The sequence below is a fragment of the Vipera berus genome (assembly GCF_964194415.1).
Source record: "Vipera berus genome assembly, chromosome: 1".
NCBI classification, from domain to species: Eukaryota; Metazoa; Chordata; class Lepidosauria; order Squamata; family Viperidae; genus Vipera; species Vipera berus.
Window position 1 is genome coordinate 75594799 of NC_138202.1, and position 20678 is coordinate 75615476.

General features: G+C 38.2%; 1 protein-coding gene across 7 annotated transcripts in view; it reads right to left on the reverse strand.

Moving 5' to 3' along the window:
* Nucleotides 1-3718: 3718 nt before the first annotated feature.
* Nucleotides 3719-20678, reverse strand: part of MADD (MAP kinase activating death domain) — a 127510-nt gene continuing 110550 nt past the window's right edge. For all 7 annotated transcript variants that reach the window (XM_081313512.1, XM_081313513.1, XM_081313510.1 and 4 more), the window contains 3 exons: nucleotides 14937-15006; nucleotides 8536-8582; nucleotides 3719-5174 (listed from right to left, as the gene is read on the reverse strand). In XM_081313512.1, the coding sequence (XP_081169638.1) occupies nucleotides 5067-5174; nucleotides 8536-8582; nucleotides 14937-15006 (225 nt within the window). In that variant the 3' untranslated portion in view covers nucleotides 3719-5066. The remainder of the gene's footprint in view (nucleotides 5175-8535; nucleotides 8583-14936; nucleotides 15007-20678) is intronic.

Consider the following 20678-nt stretch of genomic DNA (forward strand, 5'->3'; position numbering starts at 1 on the left):
GAGACATTAAAGACCTGACACAATGAAAAGTGCCTAGAGATTTTAGGTTCAAGTATTCCTTATGTGGATCCGAAGCCACATCTGGTACTACATCAGATACATACTAGACTGAAAGAAAGCCTCAACGATCTCAGTTTTTCAGTTATGGATAAACATGTATGGAATTCTGCTGTTAAGGGATTGATCCTTAGTCTTCCATTCATGACTATAATTTGAAAACTTCTGGTTTATATTGCCACGCATACTAACTATAACATTATTTTATGGCTATTATTCCATTTTTCAAAGTCAATTCAAAAATTATTTTACAACAGCATCAGAAACTTTAAGAAAGCTCTGTCCCCTGTTTTAACACTTGGAGAATATATTCCCTGCATATTTAGGAAAAAAAATGTACATTTATAAACAGTGATATAAATAACAGAATATAAAGTACCAAAAATGTTTGTTCCATTTTCCAAACACACTGTATCCTTAATGAAACCGCACTGCTTCTGCATAAAGAAATAAATAAAATAGAAACTTCTCCTTTTCCGTTTGGTTTTCAGAATAGTTATTCTCCAAGGCTGTTCGTGATTTCTTTGTCTATAAAGCATAAAAGAGGACTACCTCACATCCATAGTTCATAGAAAGTTGCAGACCCCTGCCTGAGAATAAGTCAATAAAGGAGTGCAATTTTTTTGAGTTTCGAAAGGCTGCATGAAACAATGGTTCAAGTTCTATAGGCCTATCAAGGGTATCATTGAAGATATGGTAATAAACTTCATGTCAGACATATGTGGCCTCAGCTGGTGTCGATCCCAGTTGCGGCCCTATCTGGACCGGGATGCCCTGTGTACGGTCACTCATGCGCTCATGACCTCTCGCCTGGACTACTGCAATGCTCTCTACATGGGGCTTCCCTTGAAGACCACTCGGAGGCTCCAACTGGTACAGAATGCGGCCGCGAGAGTTGTCTTGGGAGTTTCCCGGTACTCCCATGTTACACCTTTGCTCCGCGAGCTACATTGGTTACCAGTTGTCTTCCGGGTGAGGTTCAAGGTTTTGGTTATGATCTTTAAGTCCTTACATGGCATGGGTCCGGGATACCTCGAGGACCACCTGCTGCCGGCGTCAACTCCCCTCCGCCCTGTGCGTGCCCACAGAGAGGGCCTCCTCAGGGTGCCTCCGGTCAGGGAATGTCGACTGGTGGCCCCCAGGGGGAGGGCCTTCTCTGTGGGTGCTCCGGCATTATGGAACCAACTGCCGGTTGAGCTCCGGATGGCATCGGACCTTCGCTCCTTCCACCGCGGGCTGAAGACCCACTTATTTGAATTAGCTGGTCTGGCCTGATGGGGAATATTAGGGTTTTTTAATGGGTTTTTTACTATTTTATTGTCATTGTATTTTAATTGGGCATTGGTTTAATTTCTTTTTAATTTTTGTACTGTTATTTATACATGCCCTGTTAACCGCCCTGAGTCCTTCGGGAGAAGGGCGGTATAGAAATTGAATAAACCTAACCTAAACCAAACCTGCCACTCACCCCCACCGCTCCCATCCTTTATCTTAGGATTGTGATTGCAAAATCAAAACAGAAGAAAATCCTTACAATATGTTGTTCCCCTTTCATTATAAGAAAGTATTATAATCACAGAATAGTAAAAATTAATGCAAAACATAATATTGCAGCCTAAACACAGTTGCTTCCAGTCTCCATCTATATATCCAAGAGGGTGGCAGCAGCAAAACCAAGAAGACTTTAAATAAAATAATATTTATTTGGTCAATGAACAGAAACATTTGAAAATATACTACCCAAAAGTATAATCAAATGGGTGAGCTAAAATAAATAAAGTAAAATCCTAGCATAAGAGTCTCTAAAATAAAAATACAATATGCATTACTATAATGATCTATTGCTTTCCTGTCCAAGTATAAATCTAAAATATTACATAGCTATGCTGAAATGATTTTAAGGTTACAATCTACTCCATTTTAAGAGGAGAATCCAGAGACATCAAAGTCCAACTACTGATATTTTCCAGAAGCTAATCAAAGGTCAGACATTTTTTTAGGACAACAAAGCAACTTAGAAGTCCTTACTTTTGAGGACACATCACAACCTAAAACGGCATGTAGTAATGAAGTGGTAAGCTATTTTGCATCCACTTTTGCAGTTATTCTTTGCTTTAAAGGAATGACAAGAAGCAAACTAAATGAAATACTTCGTCTAAAAACAACTAATAACTTAAGATAACCAACCAGGGAGTAACTAAATATTTGCTAAAAATAATATACGGTATGGGAAGAGAGAACAAAGACAACCAGAATCCACTATGCTGAAAGAGAAAAAAAATAGTAATTCAAGCAAAGAAGCTAGGAGTATTTTCTTCATTATGATCAACAATGATCTTAAAATGAAAAATAATATGAGTTATGTGCCAGTACAATGTTTATCAAAGCAGTCTAAGGAAAAGCAATAAAAGCAATAATTGCACAATGGCTTTTATTTTTATATTGCATTTCAGCTGACTATGTAACTTACTTCATGCTGAAGTGTTACAAAGTTGTAACATAAGGCTAAAAAATAAAAGTGAGCTTACAGATGGAAGCCTTGCTCTGTTTTCCTTATGCAGTATAAAAAAACCAAAGGTTTAAGAAACACCGGACTAGACTATAAACGGAACCACACATCCTTTTCAATTTCTGCACATTGGCCTAGATAGGCTTAAGCACTGGCAAAACTAGTGAGAATACATAATTTCACTTTTAAAATGAACTTAGTGAAAATAATGCAACATTTTGCAATCTTAAATATTTTTACCACTCTGCCATTTTGGAGCAAATAATTGATTTACATAGTATTTCATAGTGGATCACAGATACAAAACTGCAACCAGTTGAACGCCGTGCTGTTCAAAATTTACCATATCTGCTGTAGGGTGAAAAATGTAAGAAGAAATATCCACTTCATTTCATTATAAGTGTTGTGATTCAGGGTCAGCCTGTGGGTTCGGCAGTTGGGTCGGATGACTCAGAGGAGGAGGAGGGGGGTGTTGAAGAGCTTGCTGATGATGGCCTTGAGGCTCCGTAGAGCCCTCAGCCGGGCCCCTCCCACCTGGTCACGACGGAGACCCAGCTGTGTGAGCCTGACAGCGTGGATGAAGATGACCCACAGCTGGCCCTGTTCAAGGACGCCCGACGCAGGAGGCAGTCAATCAGGAGTAAACAGAGGAAGGCAATGGGGCACCTCGGAAGGAGGCAGAGAGAGGCCACGCCCTGAACTGTATTTAAGGGGAATGTGTGGGAGGGCTGGTTTGCTGAAGGCAACCGCTTGGATAGTTCCTGTTTCATAGCTCCTGTTTCATGGTTGGTGTCTTGTCTTGCTCTGTTTTATGTTAATAAATTTGGCAGGCTTTATTCCAGCCTCTTGCCATTTGTAAAGGGGTTGTCCCTGCTTTTGCTGCAGGGCCGGTAGCAGGCTGGTACAGAACAATAAGTCTGAAGGTGCTATGACACCAAGTTTGAATTTTCTGCATCGGTTGTCCTTTTTATAAAGACATCATAAAGCTATATTGAGGTGCTTTCGTATTTAATCAAAATCTGTGAATCATAAATGCCCTCTCTTCCTAGACTGTTCAAATAAGAGTTACTTATGTATTTTAGAGATGGCCCCTTCAGTTTGAAGTCATGCATATGGTACACAAGATTAATAAGCTTTCACGAGAGGCATCAGTGGTTTAATTGCATTTTATTTTAACATTCAGACAACTGTACACTTTTCTATAAATATATGTGGTACTGAAATATGTACATTTCTTTCCCCCTCCCACCCTTTATAGTGCAGTCAATTCAACAGTCATAGAGATTAAACTGTGCAGAACAAGCCCAACGATTCCTAAAGGCATGTTGCCAAGAAATGTTATCACTTCTGTGGTACTTTAACATCAGCCAGAGAAGTCTGCCAGATGTTCTGCAGTTTCTTCCCTACTGTAAATTTTCTCCTTCAAGTACCTTGGTGTATTTTTGCATTAGAATCCAGTATAGTCCATGAAAAGTAGAACGACAATTCATTTATTTTTCATCCTACTCAACAATTGTCAAATGGAAATTTACCAGAAAAGGAAAATTCATTACATAGTGACATTCTTTGCTTTTTTAAAAAATAAACATTAATAGACTGACAATAGCCGTGGCTAAAGGGAGACGTAAAATGAGAAGATACAATGCTACTGATACATTTGTGCATGCTTACAACTTTTAAATAATTGGATGTATCTCTAACAGGACACTGTACACACTCAGGTTTCCCATGATTATCTCATACATTCAAGCCAATCATACTGTCTTGGTTTTGGTGGCTTTTCTCCTGTCCTCATTTAATTCTATACACTTATCATAAAGAAATCTATTTATGTCTATGAGTATATACTAGTGAGCTGAACTAGAATGTCGGCAAAATTGTTGTCTTCTGTTTAAAATATTATGTACAGTGCATGCATACTGATCATTAGATCACTATTTAATTACTCCTGCATTATAATCTTTAGCCATTCCTTTGATGACACAATGACAGAAAATATACATATATTCCAACCCTTGATGGAGAAAGGGTTGAAGAAGTCTACAAAAGGGCTATTGGCAAGGATTGACAACTTAGGGATGGAAAACAAGAAAGGAAATAAAAGTAAGCATCTGAACAACAGCACCAGTGGGTGATCCAGGCAAGAGTCAGTGGCTTGCACAATGCACACAATAAAAAATCTGAAACAGAAGGCATATGCTTATCAATTAAATAAGCAAACCATATACAACTGCCAATAAAAATAAGGGAATGTCATGTGAGCCATCTCAACAAACTAAATACAAAACAGAAGGTGATAAACAGAATGCAACTACTTTGAAGAATATCTTAAGCACAGGCCTGAATGTACTTATGAAAGTTTGATTTCCATAAAGGGTATTTGCAGGCTAATATACTCAAATGAATGGGGCTATATACGAACAGTTTTTGTGTGAGCCTGTATAACTGCAAAAGAAAGGAGAAAATTGCATGGCAATGCCTTTCCCAACAATAACGTTGATCAGCTGGACACTGGACGAGGTGGTTTGCTTTTGCTTTCTACCTCTTTCCCACGCACTGCTGCCACATAGGAGAAGAGACACAATACCGAATAGCAGATCTCATGAGCCTAGAAGACATTTAAAAATAAGATAATCAGATGCTGGGTAGCAAGGTATATGTAGATGTACAGTTTTCTTACTTCTAGAGCAAATATAATGTCAGAATCCATTTATATCACATTCATAAATGTATGTTTAAAACATTATCCCCCCCATGGATTCTGCCATCTCCCGAGGAAGGAGGAGCGCATGTGGATTCAGCCTGCCTTAAGTTATTTCAAAGACCAAGGGAAACCTTTTGAACTGGGGGAACAAAAGGGAGGGTTAGAGAAGAAGGCATCTGGCCTGTGTCTCCATTTGAATCTGTAGAGGAAGAAGGCAATAACCATAAAGATTTGAAGTTCCTTTTTCCCACGAAAGGGATGACACGAAGTAAAATGATGGGGGGCTGACCAAATGGGGTTTAGGGAAGTGGGGTTGAACCGGGAACTCTTTATAAAGTTTCAATTTCTAAAACAATACCTAGTCCTGTCTTGTATTTCCACAACTCCTAGTAAAAATTCCTTTTGGACTAGAACTGACTCCAAGAGTTTTTGTTTTCCTAAGACGTGGATTGGGGTGGGTCCTGACATATAAAATGAAATGCAATGATGAGACATAATGTCTTGATGTGGACAATTCATCCATCTCCACCACTGACAAGAATAAGCAGCACACAGCATTTTATGTTTGTATAATTAAACTCCAATGGTCCAATGAATTGTAAATTTTGTTTACAGCTGAATCAGTTTGGAAATACCTTCATCTGTACTAAATCCAAATAGAATTTAATTCCTAAGGTTAAATTCTAAAATCCCATGTTGGCAGCAAATATAGAGAGGAATGGTGAGAAGGTGAGATATGAACTCTCATGGAGTTTGCTGCTATGTACTCATAGTTTCATCTCTAAAATTGGGGAAAGATATTTTCACTCCTCAGTTCAGGGTCCTCTTTTTATATGACATCTTTCTTCTCCTAACTAAATGACTTTATAAAAGTTAGTTAATAAATACTCTCCTAATCTCTATTCACTGCACTGGCACTAATTAGTTTGGATAATGAAACATCTGCAAAAAACAGCCAAGTTCAGAGAGCATCGAGAGCCCCTAATCCCTATTCAATCTTACTGTTTGCCTTACGCCTGTCCCCCAAATCCTTTGTAGAGTAAAATGTGTAACTTTGTATGACTTTACACTTTTGCATAGCAATATGTTTAAAGGAAGAGTTATTTAAATTTTGCCTATGCATGCAGTGTTGTACATATGTTCTAAATGTTGTAAAAAGTGTCTTTCTTATATTTGATAATAATCCAAATATTCTGCTGGTATTTCAGTTTTCTGGTATCCTTTCACAGGTACAATAAATAATTTCAAAACAATCAAAGTATCTTATTCCATATACTATGGCCAAACAATTCTATAGAATAAAAACCAGCATTCTCACCTTAATTCATAGGACTTTTGGGCGAGAATTATGGATATAGTTATGCTTCAAATGAATCCATGATGTGTAACTTTGTATGACTTTATACTTTTGCATTGCAATGTAATGTTTAAAGGAAGTGTTATTTTAAAAGTACATAAAATGTTACATTTAATTTAATTTAATTTAATTTATTATCATTTCTATACCGCCCTTCTCCCGAAGGACTCAGGGCGGTGTACAGGGCAAGAATAAAACACAGAAATTTACAAAAATTAAAAGATAATTAAATGCATGCCTGATTAAAATACAATTGATACATAGTAAAAACCCCAATAAAAATGATAAAAAACCCCACCAATCCCCCCTCAGGCCAGGCCGGCTTGCTCGAACAAGTATGTTTTCAGATCGCGGCGAAAGGAGCGCAGATCGGGCGCCGTCCGGAGCTCAACCGGTAACTGGTTCCATAGCTCCGGGGCGCCCACAGAGAAGGATCTCCCCCTGGGGGCCACCAGACGGCATTCTCTGACCGGTGGCACCCTGAGGAGGCCCTCTCTGTGGGAACGCACAGGGCGCAGGGAGCTTGATGCCGGCAGCAGATGTTCCCTGAGGTACTCCGGCCCCATGCCATGGAGGGCTTTGAACACCATTACTAGCACCTTGAATCTCACCCGGAAGACAACTGGCAACCAATGCAGCTCACGGAGCAGAGGTGTCACGTGGGAGTATCGGGAGACTCCCAACACAACTCTCGCGGCTGCATTCTGTACCAGTTGGAGCCTCCGGGTGGTCCTCAAGGGAAGCCCCATGTAGAGAGCGTTGCAGTAGTCTAGACGAGAGGTCACGAGCGCGTGAGTGACCGTGCATAAATCATCCCGGCTTAGATAGGGCCGCAACTGGCGCACCAGGTGAACCTGGGCGAAAGCCCCCCTAGTCACGGCCACCATGTGATCTTCCAAGGTAAGCCGCGAATCTAGGAGGACTCCCAAGTTGCGAGCCCTATCTACGGGGGGTAATAATTCACCCCCCATAGAAAGAGATGGAATATCCGAATAGACCCGGGATGAAGGTATGCAAAGCCACTCGGTCTTGTCGGGGTTGAGTCGAAGTCTGTTCCTCCCCATCCAGACCCGAACCGCCTCCAGGCAACGGGACATCACGTCGAGGGCATCACTGGGGTGGTTTGGGGTAGAAAGAAAAAGCTGGGTATCATCAGCGTACTGATGATACCCAACTCCAAAGCCACGAATGATCTCACCCAGCGGTTTCATATAGATGTTGAACAGGAGAGGCGAGAGGACCGACCCCTGAGGAACTCCACAAACGAGAGACCTCGCGGTCGACCTCTGCCCTCCTGTCAACACCGACTGCGAGCGTCCCTGGAGATAGGAGGAGAACCACTGTAAAACCGTGCCTCCCACTCCCAATCCCCTGAGACGCCGCAGCAGGATACCATGGTCGATGGTATCGAAAGCCGCTGAGAGGTCTAATAGGACTAGGACAGAGGAATGACCCCTGTCCCGAGCCCTCCAGAGATCATTCACCAGCGCGACCAATGCCGTCTCCGTGCTGTGCCCGGGCCTGAAACCCGATTGGTTTACATTGCTAGTTTACATTTACATTGCTAGTTTACAAAAAACTATTTTTATTTTGAAAAAGGAGATAGAAAAATAATTTTAATCATTGGTAGTTCTACTGCCATGTTAATTAAGTTAACGAGATCAATATTTGAGCTAAATCTTGCTTAATAGTACAAGTAATCTAATGAAAAATTAAGCTATCAAATTCTGTTGAACTCTCTAGTGTATTTCTTGCAGTTCTTACATTTTGAATATATTCTTGGTGAAATTGGTCATGCACGTATTATCTCAAAATGTATTATATTATATGAGAGGCTTGAATGCTAGGCGTGAAAACAAAACCTCTGAAAAATAACCAAATAACCAAATATCATAGTAAGTAACTTACCATTGGCGTCTTGTACTTGTGGCTCACCACTTCTTTAGTTTCAGGAACTAAAACCGGACGGGCAAGAGACAAAACAAAGAGTTCAAAAAACGAGAGGAAAAAAAATGAAAGGAATAGTATAATGTTCCCAAAAGTAACAAAAGGTCCAAGGGAAACATAGAACAGCTGCAGAAAAAAGGCATTTTTAACTATTTCTATATTCTTACATTGTGACAATTCACCAAAGTCCATAGAAATACAGGTAATTTAAAGTGACAAATACTTTATGTTATATATTCATTTGGGCTTCCTCTGAATGATATGTGATTTTCTTTTATGTACGTGTCCTAGTAATACTTCTATAGATAATTCTGATATATAATACATTTACCAAGTTCCAAAAACCTCTGGCTCTTGTCTGTCCCACTTATACTAGAAAACAATTTTAGGAACTATATCCCAATATCAATGAAATACATCCACAAATAAACTGGAAGACATGTACTTAGGTTTATAAAGATCCTATCATGTTACCAATGAAAAATCAACTTCTAAATGCCCTCAGTGTAAGAAAACTGTCTCTAAGGAAGAGTTGTTCTTCCTGTGCATTTGGCCAACAGTTGAAAAGTATTCAAAAAGATCTGCATTCCAAAGCCAAAACAGGAGCAGAATTCTGAATCCTTTCTTTGCTAAATAATGTTGTTAGCTTTGTTGCTTCATCATTTAACACCCAACAGGAAACCGGATCATATAGGGCTACATGGGGAAGGATGAGTAGAATAAATATCATGATATTACCTACTAAGAGAAAAAAAATAGCAGTCAATCTATAAACAATTGACTTGACTTTATGTGGGTGGAAAATGCAAACAAAATCCAGACATATCCTTTTTATGTAAGAGAAAAAAGTGCTATCAGAGAAATTTAATGGAACATAATACAGATTAAGCAATACATACTAAGGATGACAGGAATGAGACAATAAGTTGATATTATATGAAATCAATATTTTAGAAAGCTAAAAAAATCCATTAGTTAATATTAAGTCTAGTACATGGTCAAGGATGCAAAATTCAGAAAACTGGAAAAAAATCTTTTGAAACTATTTTACTCATTAGTATCACATAATTCTGAGACTAACTCTGTATTACCCATAAATGGTTACAAAAAGAACCACACAAATATTTCTTTGCAGTTAGTATGTGACTTCAAAAGGCAAACAGATAAATCAGACAGAAGTGGTCTTAAGAGGGAAAGACAAGTAAGAATAAAAAAAGCAAAATCTGACATTTAAATATTAATTTAGAAGGGCACCATCACACTGACTACATCTACCTACTACAACCTCTCTATAAAGAAAAAAATTAGAAATAAGAAAAAGAATTCTAAAGTGTTGTACAGAATAAAAATAATATATCTCTACCACAGGGGTCCCCAACCCCCGGTCTGTGGACCCATACCAGGCCGCAGCATGCCAGAAACTGGTCTGCGCAAACAAGCAAAGCCCCATCCGCGGGATGCAGGCAGTACATGAAACCACGCCCCCTCCGGTCCACAGAAAAACCTCTCTCCACGGAACTGGTCCCTGATGCTCAAAAGGTTGGGGACCTCTGCTCTGTCATACAAGAGTTTAACAGTGAAGCTCAGAAAAATGATTGCCCTCTTCCCCCTTCCCCCAGAATTGCATTTGATTTTTGATGCTGCTCAAATTAAACAGATTAAAAGAAAAAATAAATAAACAAAAGTACATCTTGCAGTCTCTTGCCCTGCTAATGAGTATACACAATACTAGCAAAGGATAGGGATGAGGGGACCACATTACCTGCTGGAGAATTGAAGGTTTTCATAGCAGCGATAGTGAAGGGGCCACAATAAAACTAAAGCAGAAGTACATAGCAGTAACTCAAATTTCAGAGCCAAGGATATGATGCTTCCTACTTTTTAGGTAAGATTCATTGCAACAGAGCACTCCAACTCAGACATATATCAATTAAATTATTTCAAAGAAATGAGACTTTATACCAATTATAAGATCCACGATAATTTGAGGTTAAGGTTTGTCTGTTAGATATGACATAGAGAAGCTACATTCAAACTTCACACAGAGGTGCATAATGTAACCAAACTGACATTATCATAACTGGGAATACTGGACTTAATTGCATCCAACTGAGTTACAAGGACAATTGCCATAAACAAGAAAGTTTTGTAGCCAGAAACAAGCCAGAAATTGCATATTTTGCAGCTATTAGGTGACAGTCAACCTAAAAGATAATGACCAAAAAACTACCAAGAGCTGTGAATTGAACGGTTGTCAGAACGACCGGTTCCTCTGACTAACCAGAGACAACAGGAAGAATATAAAGCAGCCGGGTTCAAGGGCGCAAACTCACTGAGCAAGCGAATAGAGAGGACTAACAGAAGTTTGCCAAGGAAGTTCAATAGGAAAGGGGAAATACTTTAAAACCAATTACAAACTATTATGTTCTTGTTAGAAGAGCAGACCTTCCTTCGTATGAGGAGAGCACATTTTCTTTCCCCTGTCCTTACCACTTTCTATAGAAGGATGATTGAAAGCATCCCGAGGTATCGTATTACTCTGTGGCTTGGAGGTATTACTATTTTGGACAGGAAGGCTGTGCAGAGAGCGGTGAGGATGGCAGAAAAGATTATTGGAAGTTCACTTCCTTCTATCCAGGACATAGCATACTGTATAAGCGATGCTTGACCAGGTTATGCATAGTATCTAAGACGCTACACATTCTCTCCATGACCGGTTTTCTTTGTTATGTTCTGGGAGGAGGCTTTGCAGTATCCGAAGCAGAAAAATTAGATTCTGTAATAGCTTTGTACCATATAGTATCAACCTTGTTAACTCTCAGGACTCTTTTTTCCGCTGTGTATACTAAATGGTCTGTGATTACCATATATGTGTGTGTGTGTGTTGTATATGTATGCGTGCGCGCGCGCACACACACACACACACACACATATGCACATGTATATGTTCATTCTTTTGAGAATAGGCTTCAGAATTTTATTTTTAAATGTGTGCCACTGTGCTCACAGAAAAAGTGACAATAAAGGTTTATCTGTCTCTGTCTAGCTATCTATTATGTAATGATATGGACTGCAAACATGTGGTTTCTGCTAGGGTCTAAATTATCCCAGTGATGGACTATTGATACAAGGAGGACTGTATCACATTAAGGACTTGTAAAAATGTGTTCAACCAAAGCACAGTAAGTTTGATTAAAGGTAAAGGTAAAGGTTCCCCCGCACATGCATGCTAGTTGTTTCCGACTCTAGGGGCCGGTGCTCATCTCCGTTTCAAAGTCGAAGAGCCAGCGCTTGTCCGAGGACATCTCTGGGGTCATGTGGCCAGCATGACTAGACGCCAGAGACGCACGGAACGCTGTTACCTTCCCACCGTAGTGGTCCCTATTTTTCTACTTGCATTTTTACATGCTTTCGAACTGCTAGGTTGGCAGAAGCTGGGACGAGTAACAGGCGCTCACTCTGTTACGCGGCACTCGGGATTCGACCCGCCAAACTGCCAATTAGGAAGGTCTTAAATGGAACTTGTTGGGAGTAGAAAAACAAAACAAAACACCTGAAGTAATTGCTTCAGATAAAGCCACTGTAGAAACAGTAGAAAGTTGGAATTTTGCTGAAGTGAAGCCAATTACAGAAAAATAAAAAAGGTTATTGGCGATAAAGTTCAAGACCTTTAATCTTTATACACTAATGTTGTTGTTGGGGGGGAGGCAAAGACAAGTTTGAGAACCTAGTACAGAAGGGCATATATAATTTAATAGATTATTAATAGATTATTAAGGAGCCAATATAGAATGCTATATTGCAGGTTAATTCTGTCGACTGCCAGCAGTTGGATTCTCACCAGCTCAAGGTTGACTCAGCCTTCCATCCTTCCGAGGTCAGTAAAATGAGGACCCAGGTTGTTGGGGGGCCATGTGCTAACTCTGTAAACAGCTTAAAGAGGGCTGTAAAGCAGTATGAAGCGGTATATATGTCTAAGTGCTATTGCTAGAGCTAACAGAGCCTAATGGGATTATTCCTGTGAGTGGAATATAAAGGTACAGTCTGTTCAAAAAGAAAGAAGGAATTAAAAAAACTAATCAGAACTCGGGAGGATTAGTTAACAACAACAACAATAATAGTTGGAAGGGACTTTGGAGGTCATCTAGTCCAATCCCCTGCTCAGGCAGGAAACCCTATACCATTTCAGACAAATGGCTGTCCAGTCTCTTCCTAAAAACTTCCAGTGTTGAAGCATTCACAGCTTCTTAAGGCAAGTTGTGCCACTAATTAATTGTTCTAACTGACATTTCTCCTTAGTTCTAGGTTGCTTCTCTCCTTGATTAGTTTTCATTGATTGCTTCTTGTCCTGCCTTTGGGTGCTTTGGAGAATAGCTTGACTCCCTCTTCTTTGTGGCAGCCCCTGAGATACTGGAACACTGCTATCATGTCCCCCTTCGTTCTTCTCTTCATTAAACTAGACATACCCAATTCCAGCAGCCGCCCCTTATATGTTTTAGCCTCCAGTCCCCTAATTAGTTAGCACTAATGCTTCCACACACACACCACCACCACCACCACCCAGCCGGATGAGAAGCAAAACATCTTCTTCCTCAAGCAAAAAACATAGTCCAGTTGCCTTTTGAAAACAATCTTTAGACAACCATGACCTGGATGACTGAGAATCTCCAAAGACAAAAGGGAATAGGAATTTCATTGTCACAGATATCTACAAGTATTCCCACTCAGTGATGGAGAATGATAGGTGCACAATAGTGACACACTAGGAACCTTATTGTAGCCTAATACCTGACAATTACACGCCATGGGGCTTGTATTTTGACATCATGATGCAATGTGTCAAATGCTCCCATATCCACTATATATTAAAAAGATCCATTCCTCCTCAAAAAAGCAAATTAATGAACAGTACTGTGAAAAGCATGGTAAAATTTATTTATTTAAAACTAGAATTAAAAAGAACAAAATCATACTGCTATTTGTGTTAACTATTGACTGCTTGGGTAAGGAGAAGATGTAGATGAAGTCTTTCAAAAGAAAACTATAGATCTTTGAAAGAGAAAAGAATTATAGTGACAAATTGGGACAAGCCATGTCAAGCCTTATCCTTTAAGGAAATTCCAGATCTGACTTCTGACCACTTTCTCTTTCAGAAGAGGAAAAGAAAACACAAATAACCATCTGCCCTTGATTCGATGCTTATCAATAGGAAAGGCACAGTTGAGAAGATGAAGTAGTAGGAATGCTGGGGGGAATTCTCCATGTAATGCGAGTGTTCTCAATTTTAAGGGTGTTTAAAACCAAGCATAATCAAGCATCTATTTTGGAGGAAAAACTAATGGGAAAAGGATTTCCCAATAGTTGCAGTATTAAAAAGACACCCGTAAACAATTTCAATGGGAGAATAATGGACAGCAGCAGATGATGACAATAGAATATGTTTCTATATTATTGGAGGTGGAGTTCAGGATAGTCTTGTCACATAAATTATATTGAGAGAAAACACTGTCTGGACTAATAATTCATATCAACCAATTTACATTCTTTACTCACAATAAAATAACAAAAGGCAATGCATAAAGCATTCGTGGATAAGGTGGAAAAAAGGATGGTTCACATTATAGAAAATGAAGGATATGGGGATGGTGTGAATTTTAGTTATGTTTCTGTTTCTTATTTTTTTAATTTCTATGGCTGGGTATTTCATATTCCTTTTCTATGTGCTCTGCATAATAGTTTATCCCTGAAAGGTATGCATAATGGGAATATCTCTATTCAGTCTAAAAATTCTGTACTTCTTGCGGCACAAATTCTTCATTTATTCTACTTACTTTTTTTCTTTATCCCCATGATGAATGACCACACTGCAATTACTCAATTCATTAAAAATGTTTCAAGCAGCCAAAAGAAAGATTCGGTTCACAAATTCAAGAACAGTGGACGTGCTAATAGCAAATGTGACAAAAATTCCACAGCATCTAAAACTAGCAAATTTACAGGGACTATGAATTTATCAAACAGAGCATTCCCATCACATGATATTTCATATATGACACATGGAAACGGTTTTATTTAAATAATTAATATGATTTTCGGGCTGCTAAAGTACCTAGAGATCAATGCTTCTGTCTCTTTGAAATCACTACTATTCCTTTGCCATTTCATTGAAGAATGCCACAAGCTTACTAATTTCACCTTTATCCTCCAACATTTCTTCATCTGATCTTTAGTTCCTCTGCCACCTTAGCAAACAAAACAAAGCCTGCTATCTAAAAGAGCTACAGCTCTGCCTCTCTGAGAGGACTAGAAATTTGAGTTACTGCCATGCAGGTACAAACCTAATATCAAAATAATGTAATTACCAAATTCTTCCAGGACAAAGACGCCACGCACTGTATTGCACTTTTTAATGTGATTCAGCTCTATGAAAACCTGAAAGAAAACAGGAGAGGGGGGAAAAAACACCATTAGGCTAAACGAGGAAATCATTTCTAAATAATATAAACATAAAAATGCACACCACAGCAGGTATGACTTGAAATGTTTGGGATGTTGTAGTTCATACTATTAATCAAGCTACAATTATTTAAACCAAAAGAAAGAGGAGTTTTAAAAGAAATACGGAAAACTTGCCACAGTGCTAGAAATCAACAAACAACTTAAAAGGCTAAGAAGCTAAGACAGCAGAAGATGAAGTACCTTCCGCTCCTTGCAGGAGGAGAAAGCATGGAAGAGAAACGAAGGAGTTAGTAACTCTGACATAATTCAACATTGCTACTCCCTTCAGGCACTCAGTAAAGAAAGAAAGGGAAACCACACACCTCAAAATACAACAAAAGAAGGGACAAAGAATATTCCCAATTTTGGCCTCTCATTTGTAATCTTCTCCCATCCCATCCAATGTCTACCGCTCCATGCATCCTCCTCCAGCACAGAGGGCAGGCAAGAGGTGCCCTGCTTCCCACCCCAACCAGTTGTCGGCTACTTTTCCATACTGGATAAAGCTTCCTTTCAGGATTTATGGACTGCACCTTGACACAAAGTGGCCAAGAAAACAGAGGTTATCAAAAACGCAACAGATTTTTTTTATTTCTGTCTGAATCAGAAATGAAATCTGTAAAATGGGCAAGAGTTCCGATTGTTATGCTCCTTTTAATGGCCACAGCATCGTTTCCCACATCCACCCACATCCTCCAAAATGTAATGCCGTTACCTCAGTCGGAATGAGGAGCAATTGATTATTTACAAGGAAGGGATGCAGAAAGAAAATCTATACAAAAGAATATTTACACTTGTTTTTACCAATAATTGAAATTCCCAAGTATTTCTTAGAATGGTACTGATATCAATTCCAAAGAATAAAAACGGAAGACAGTCTTTTTATTGTGATGGGATGGGTGGAGAAAATAAATGTGTCATGGAAATTTATCTTAAGATGATAACCAGTTTTGTTTAAACACCTCAAATGCTACTTAAAAACGTCCAGGGCCAGATAATAGTATTTTCTTTTTAAAAAAAAAGCTCATAAAACGGCAAATATTTGTAAAATTAGTTTAGTACAAATGAAAAAATACTATAATTACTGTAAAAGTTTCTTATAATTTCAGAAATTAGAAAAGGTTATGTTATACTCATACTACCAAACAAGTATTATGACATTTTCATTACAATTAGCTAACAGCTAGCAATAGGGATTCTCTCTTTGGTAACAAAACATTATACTGGATAATGGGGGAAAATAAGATTGTCTTTGGAGAAAATCTTCCAAGCTAATAGAGCAAGAATCACATTTCATAATGCTGATCCAGGAGAAAATAGAATCTTTGTAGAAATGGAAGAATTTCCCCTTTTTCTACTATCCCCTACACCACACACAATCCTGCTTCAGAGGACTAAACAACCACTTGATACAAACTTTGGAGGTGTGAGGGCCTTTACAGGTGCTTGAAATTTTTACAACAAACTTTAATCTTATTGAACAGGAACAACAGTTAAATGAGGCTAGGAACAGAATAGATATTTATAAGAAAAGGTATTTAAAACCTCGATGAACAGGACAACCTAAAATTTCTATTGAAATAAGATTGGACCATGTCATGAAGTACTCACAAATTTTTCAGATGTGCAACACTAAACATGAGATGGAGTTGGCATGTGCAATCTCTTTTTAAAATTTCTTCTGCAAATAGTCTTAACAAAAAATATATTTTACATCTGACCACCTTTTGAATATGGTTTATATTTTAGTGATGCAAAAAGAAGCATTCATAAATGTATTCCAATGCTAAATTTTATTATACTGCATCCTGACTGTGATAGTTTTAGTTGATCGAACAGATAATTTAAGTCATCTACATTTTTCAGACGGTTATATAATTTTGTTTTAATCAAATGTACATCAATGAATATTTGCTTGAAATATTTAGAAATTATGTGAAGGGAGTATAGGAAAACTTTAGTAAGTATAAATGTTGATGAAACCTCTCTGTATTGATTTGCTATTAGAATTACCCTTTTTTAGTTTTCATCTCCCAAAAATGAAATACAGAATTCTAAAAACAACATATAGAGAAACAACATATAGCTCAATCAATTTAAAATAATGGCACACATCCAAATTCCAATATACAGATCTCAAGTTCTGATGGCAATAGGGACTGTGATTGCATCACTAAGGGATGCAGTCATAAAGCAGGAAGTCACATGACTGCATCCCTTAGGTGATAGCAATCCCAGTTATTTTAACCCCAAGACACATGGGTCATTAAATGGGAAGCACAGGGAGTTCTAGTTAAAAAGCCTAAGAGGTGCCACAGGGGAATCGGGAGGCCCTAAGAGGCCCAGTGCAGGATACGCACAAATTGGGTAAGTATTACATTGTGGCACGAGCTCAGGATGGCTGGGAAAACATGGTGTGAGATGTTTGCATGCATGTGTATGCTTGCAGGGAGGCCAGGGAAAGCGGTACAAGTGCAGGGAAGCTGGGGGGGAAAGGTTCAGGATGAATGTGTGCGTGAGCGCAGGAACTCCAGCAAAAAGAGGGGATGGGTGTATGCATGTGTATACATGTGCACCAGCTCAATGAGATAGGGGAAAGAGGGCGTGGAATGTACGTATGCAAGCACAAGGGAGCTGGGAAAGAGGGCACATGCATGCATGTGTATGAGTGCAAGGAGGCCAGGGAAGGAAGGTGCTAGTGGGTGTGTACATGTGTACAAGTGCAGGCAGTTTAGGAAAGGAGGGTCCTTGTGGGCACGAGCAAAGAAAAGACTCAGATTGAGGGAGACTGACCTGAGTGACTTGTGACCTTCCTTGCTGACTTCCCTATTGACTTTATATGTGGGAAGCTGGCAAAAAAGGTTGGCGACACCAATCATGATCGTAGGATGCCACAACCAGTCATAAGTATGAGAAGGTTGCCAAGCGCCCAAATTTTGTTCATGTAATCCTGGAGGCACACAGCAGCCTGAGCAAGAATGCAAATAACGTGATAGAACTGAACATTTATAGCCAAACCTGTTCTTCTATAACTACCATATAGGCAAATTTATTTCCTGTTCAAATAAATAAAACTAAAACTAAATTTTTAGGGAGAAATGTTCATTTTAATAAGAGATATCCATGCTAGTTATAAATAAAATGTTTAATCTTTTGTAAAAAAAACAAAAACAAAAAACCTACAATTGCCATTAGTTTAATTACTAGTTTTAGACATTGGATTAGACCCTGCCAGCTGCAAGAAACCAGAATGACTACGTGAGCAGATCAAAGTAGTTTCTTTATTGTTATTCTCCTATTTACAAAAATCTCACCAGACTAAGTGCATTCTCTTGGGAATGGGCAGATAAAGGCTTCAGGGGTCTGGTCTCTGTCACTCTCCTGCATGTCTCAAAGATACTTTTGCAAAAGGCAACTGAACTATGTTTTTTTTCCTTGAGGAAGAAGACGTTTCACTTCTCATCCAAGAAGCTTCATCAGTTCTGACCCTCAGAAGTGATGAACTTCTTGGATGAGAAGCGAAATGTCTTCTTCCTCAAGGAAAAAAAAACATAGTCCAGTTAGTTACCTTTTGAAAAAGCAACTTTGAGACAACCATGACCTGGATGACTGAAAATCTCCACAGACACATCCTCCCATGGAACGATTCAGAGCTAGGCTGGCCTGCTTCTTTACTTCCCTTGCTACTCTATTTGGAGATTCCACCACAATCCTAATCCCTTTTATCATTCTGAACCATTTTGCTCACCAGTCTATGGCCTGATCTATGAAAAAATACTGATTTTTTTTTTGTAAAAAATATTTTATAAATATCCATGATCTGCAACAATTTAAATAATAGCCATTGGCTTTTTAGTAACCATTTTCAAACTTATAGCAAATTAATAATCAAGCATTGGAAGGGGCAGTTAATATGAAAATATGCAGGAATTATAATAAATTGTGGAAATAGGATTTTTTTTACACAATTCCCACTGTTTTTAAAATTTCACCTCCTGAAGTTGTAACAATAGACTTACTTCTTGCCATCTAATATTAATAACATGTTAATAAAAGTATATTAAAGACTAGTATTTAATAAGATATCTTTCTATAACAATATATTATTTAATGGATTTATAAATGGACTAGCCAACCAACTGCATCTGTGAGGAAAATCCCTCTTCCCTTTGACAGGACTTCTACTTTATTCCTACTGAGACTCACCCGGCAGTAATAATAATAATGTCAGCAGCTTTCCAAGTATATATTTTTTTCCTGCACAGAGATTTTCATTCTCTATGAGTTATAATAACATCCATCAAATTACCAGTCATCTATAAACCAGCAGTTTTCTTGCCTGCAAGCTTTGAGGTTCATAAATTTCAGTATCTTCCATGGAAGATGTATTCTAAAAAATGCTACCTGAATGCTCATTGAACATTCAGCAGGGTTGGCTAACACATCAGGTATATCTTTTAAAAAAAGGGATGGGCAAACCTCTGGTAAGAAAGGGATAATTTAACATATTGGAGATGGATGAGAGTCTCATGATATATCACCAATAGGTAGCGGAGCTTGGGGGGGTACCTTTATTTGAAAGCTGTGATATATCTATTTTAAAACATTTTAACAAAGCAATTATTCAAGTCTTTGTTGAATTTCTTGCTCAAATCATTGATTAAATTGCCTAGAATACTTGTAATGTCAATTATGTCTCAATCAATAATGGTTTCTGTACTTCATCCAACAGATTCACATCATTATTCCCTATTTTGGGAAAGTCTGCATCTTTGCAAATGTTCTTAGTATGTTTTGCTTGGCGTATTTTTCTTAGAAGCAAACTGTACTAAAATAAATTTTCAGTAACAAATGTATTTTAAAATAAATATAATAGTATATCAGTTAATATCCATTGCGTAGTCCTCTCCAATTACTAATTAATTTTCTATTTATCATTTTATTTATAAATAAAAATTATGAACTTTATAGGCTTTCAGACTCCCATACTATTTTGGATGACATACAATTAGCAACTTATGCATGTATGGGTGTGTGGGTATTGGTGTATACACACATACACACAGGGCTTTTTTTCTCATAGAACGCTCAGAACGGAGTTCTGGCACCTTTTTTGGATGGAACCTTGTAGGGTAGGCAAGGTGGGTTGTATGACACATGTGAGTTCCAGCACCTTTTTCTTTTACAAAAAAAGCACTGCATACACATATACATATATACATGTGTATACACACTTATAAATGATGCAACAGACAGGAAGTAATCAAAATCTAAACCAAACAAGCAAAAATGAAGCAAGCATTTGTAATAATCTAAGATTAATATATAGACCAATAATGTACTTGTCATCAAAGTCCTATCCCCAGGATAAATACAGAAACCAATAAATTGTATTTTAATTTCATGCTCTTGACAAAAAGGTAATTTGGGTAAGGCAAGACTTGAGAGACTTTCCAAAGAATGAATTATTGTTGTTTAGGTACAAAATTCTGCATTAAAATGAAATGGAATAGCCCATAATTCATTTAAAAAAGAAAACTGATAAATCTGCTTATGCTTATAAGATTTTCCTACAGCTTCGCTATCAATCACTTTAATAGAATGCT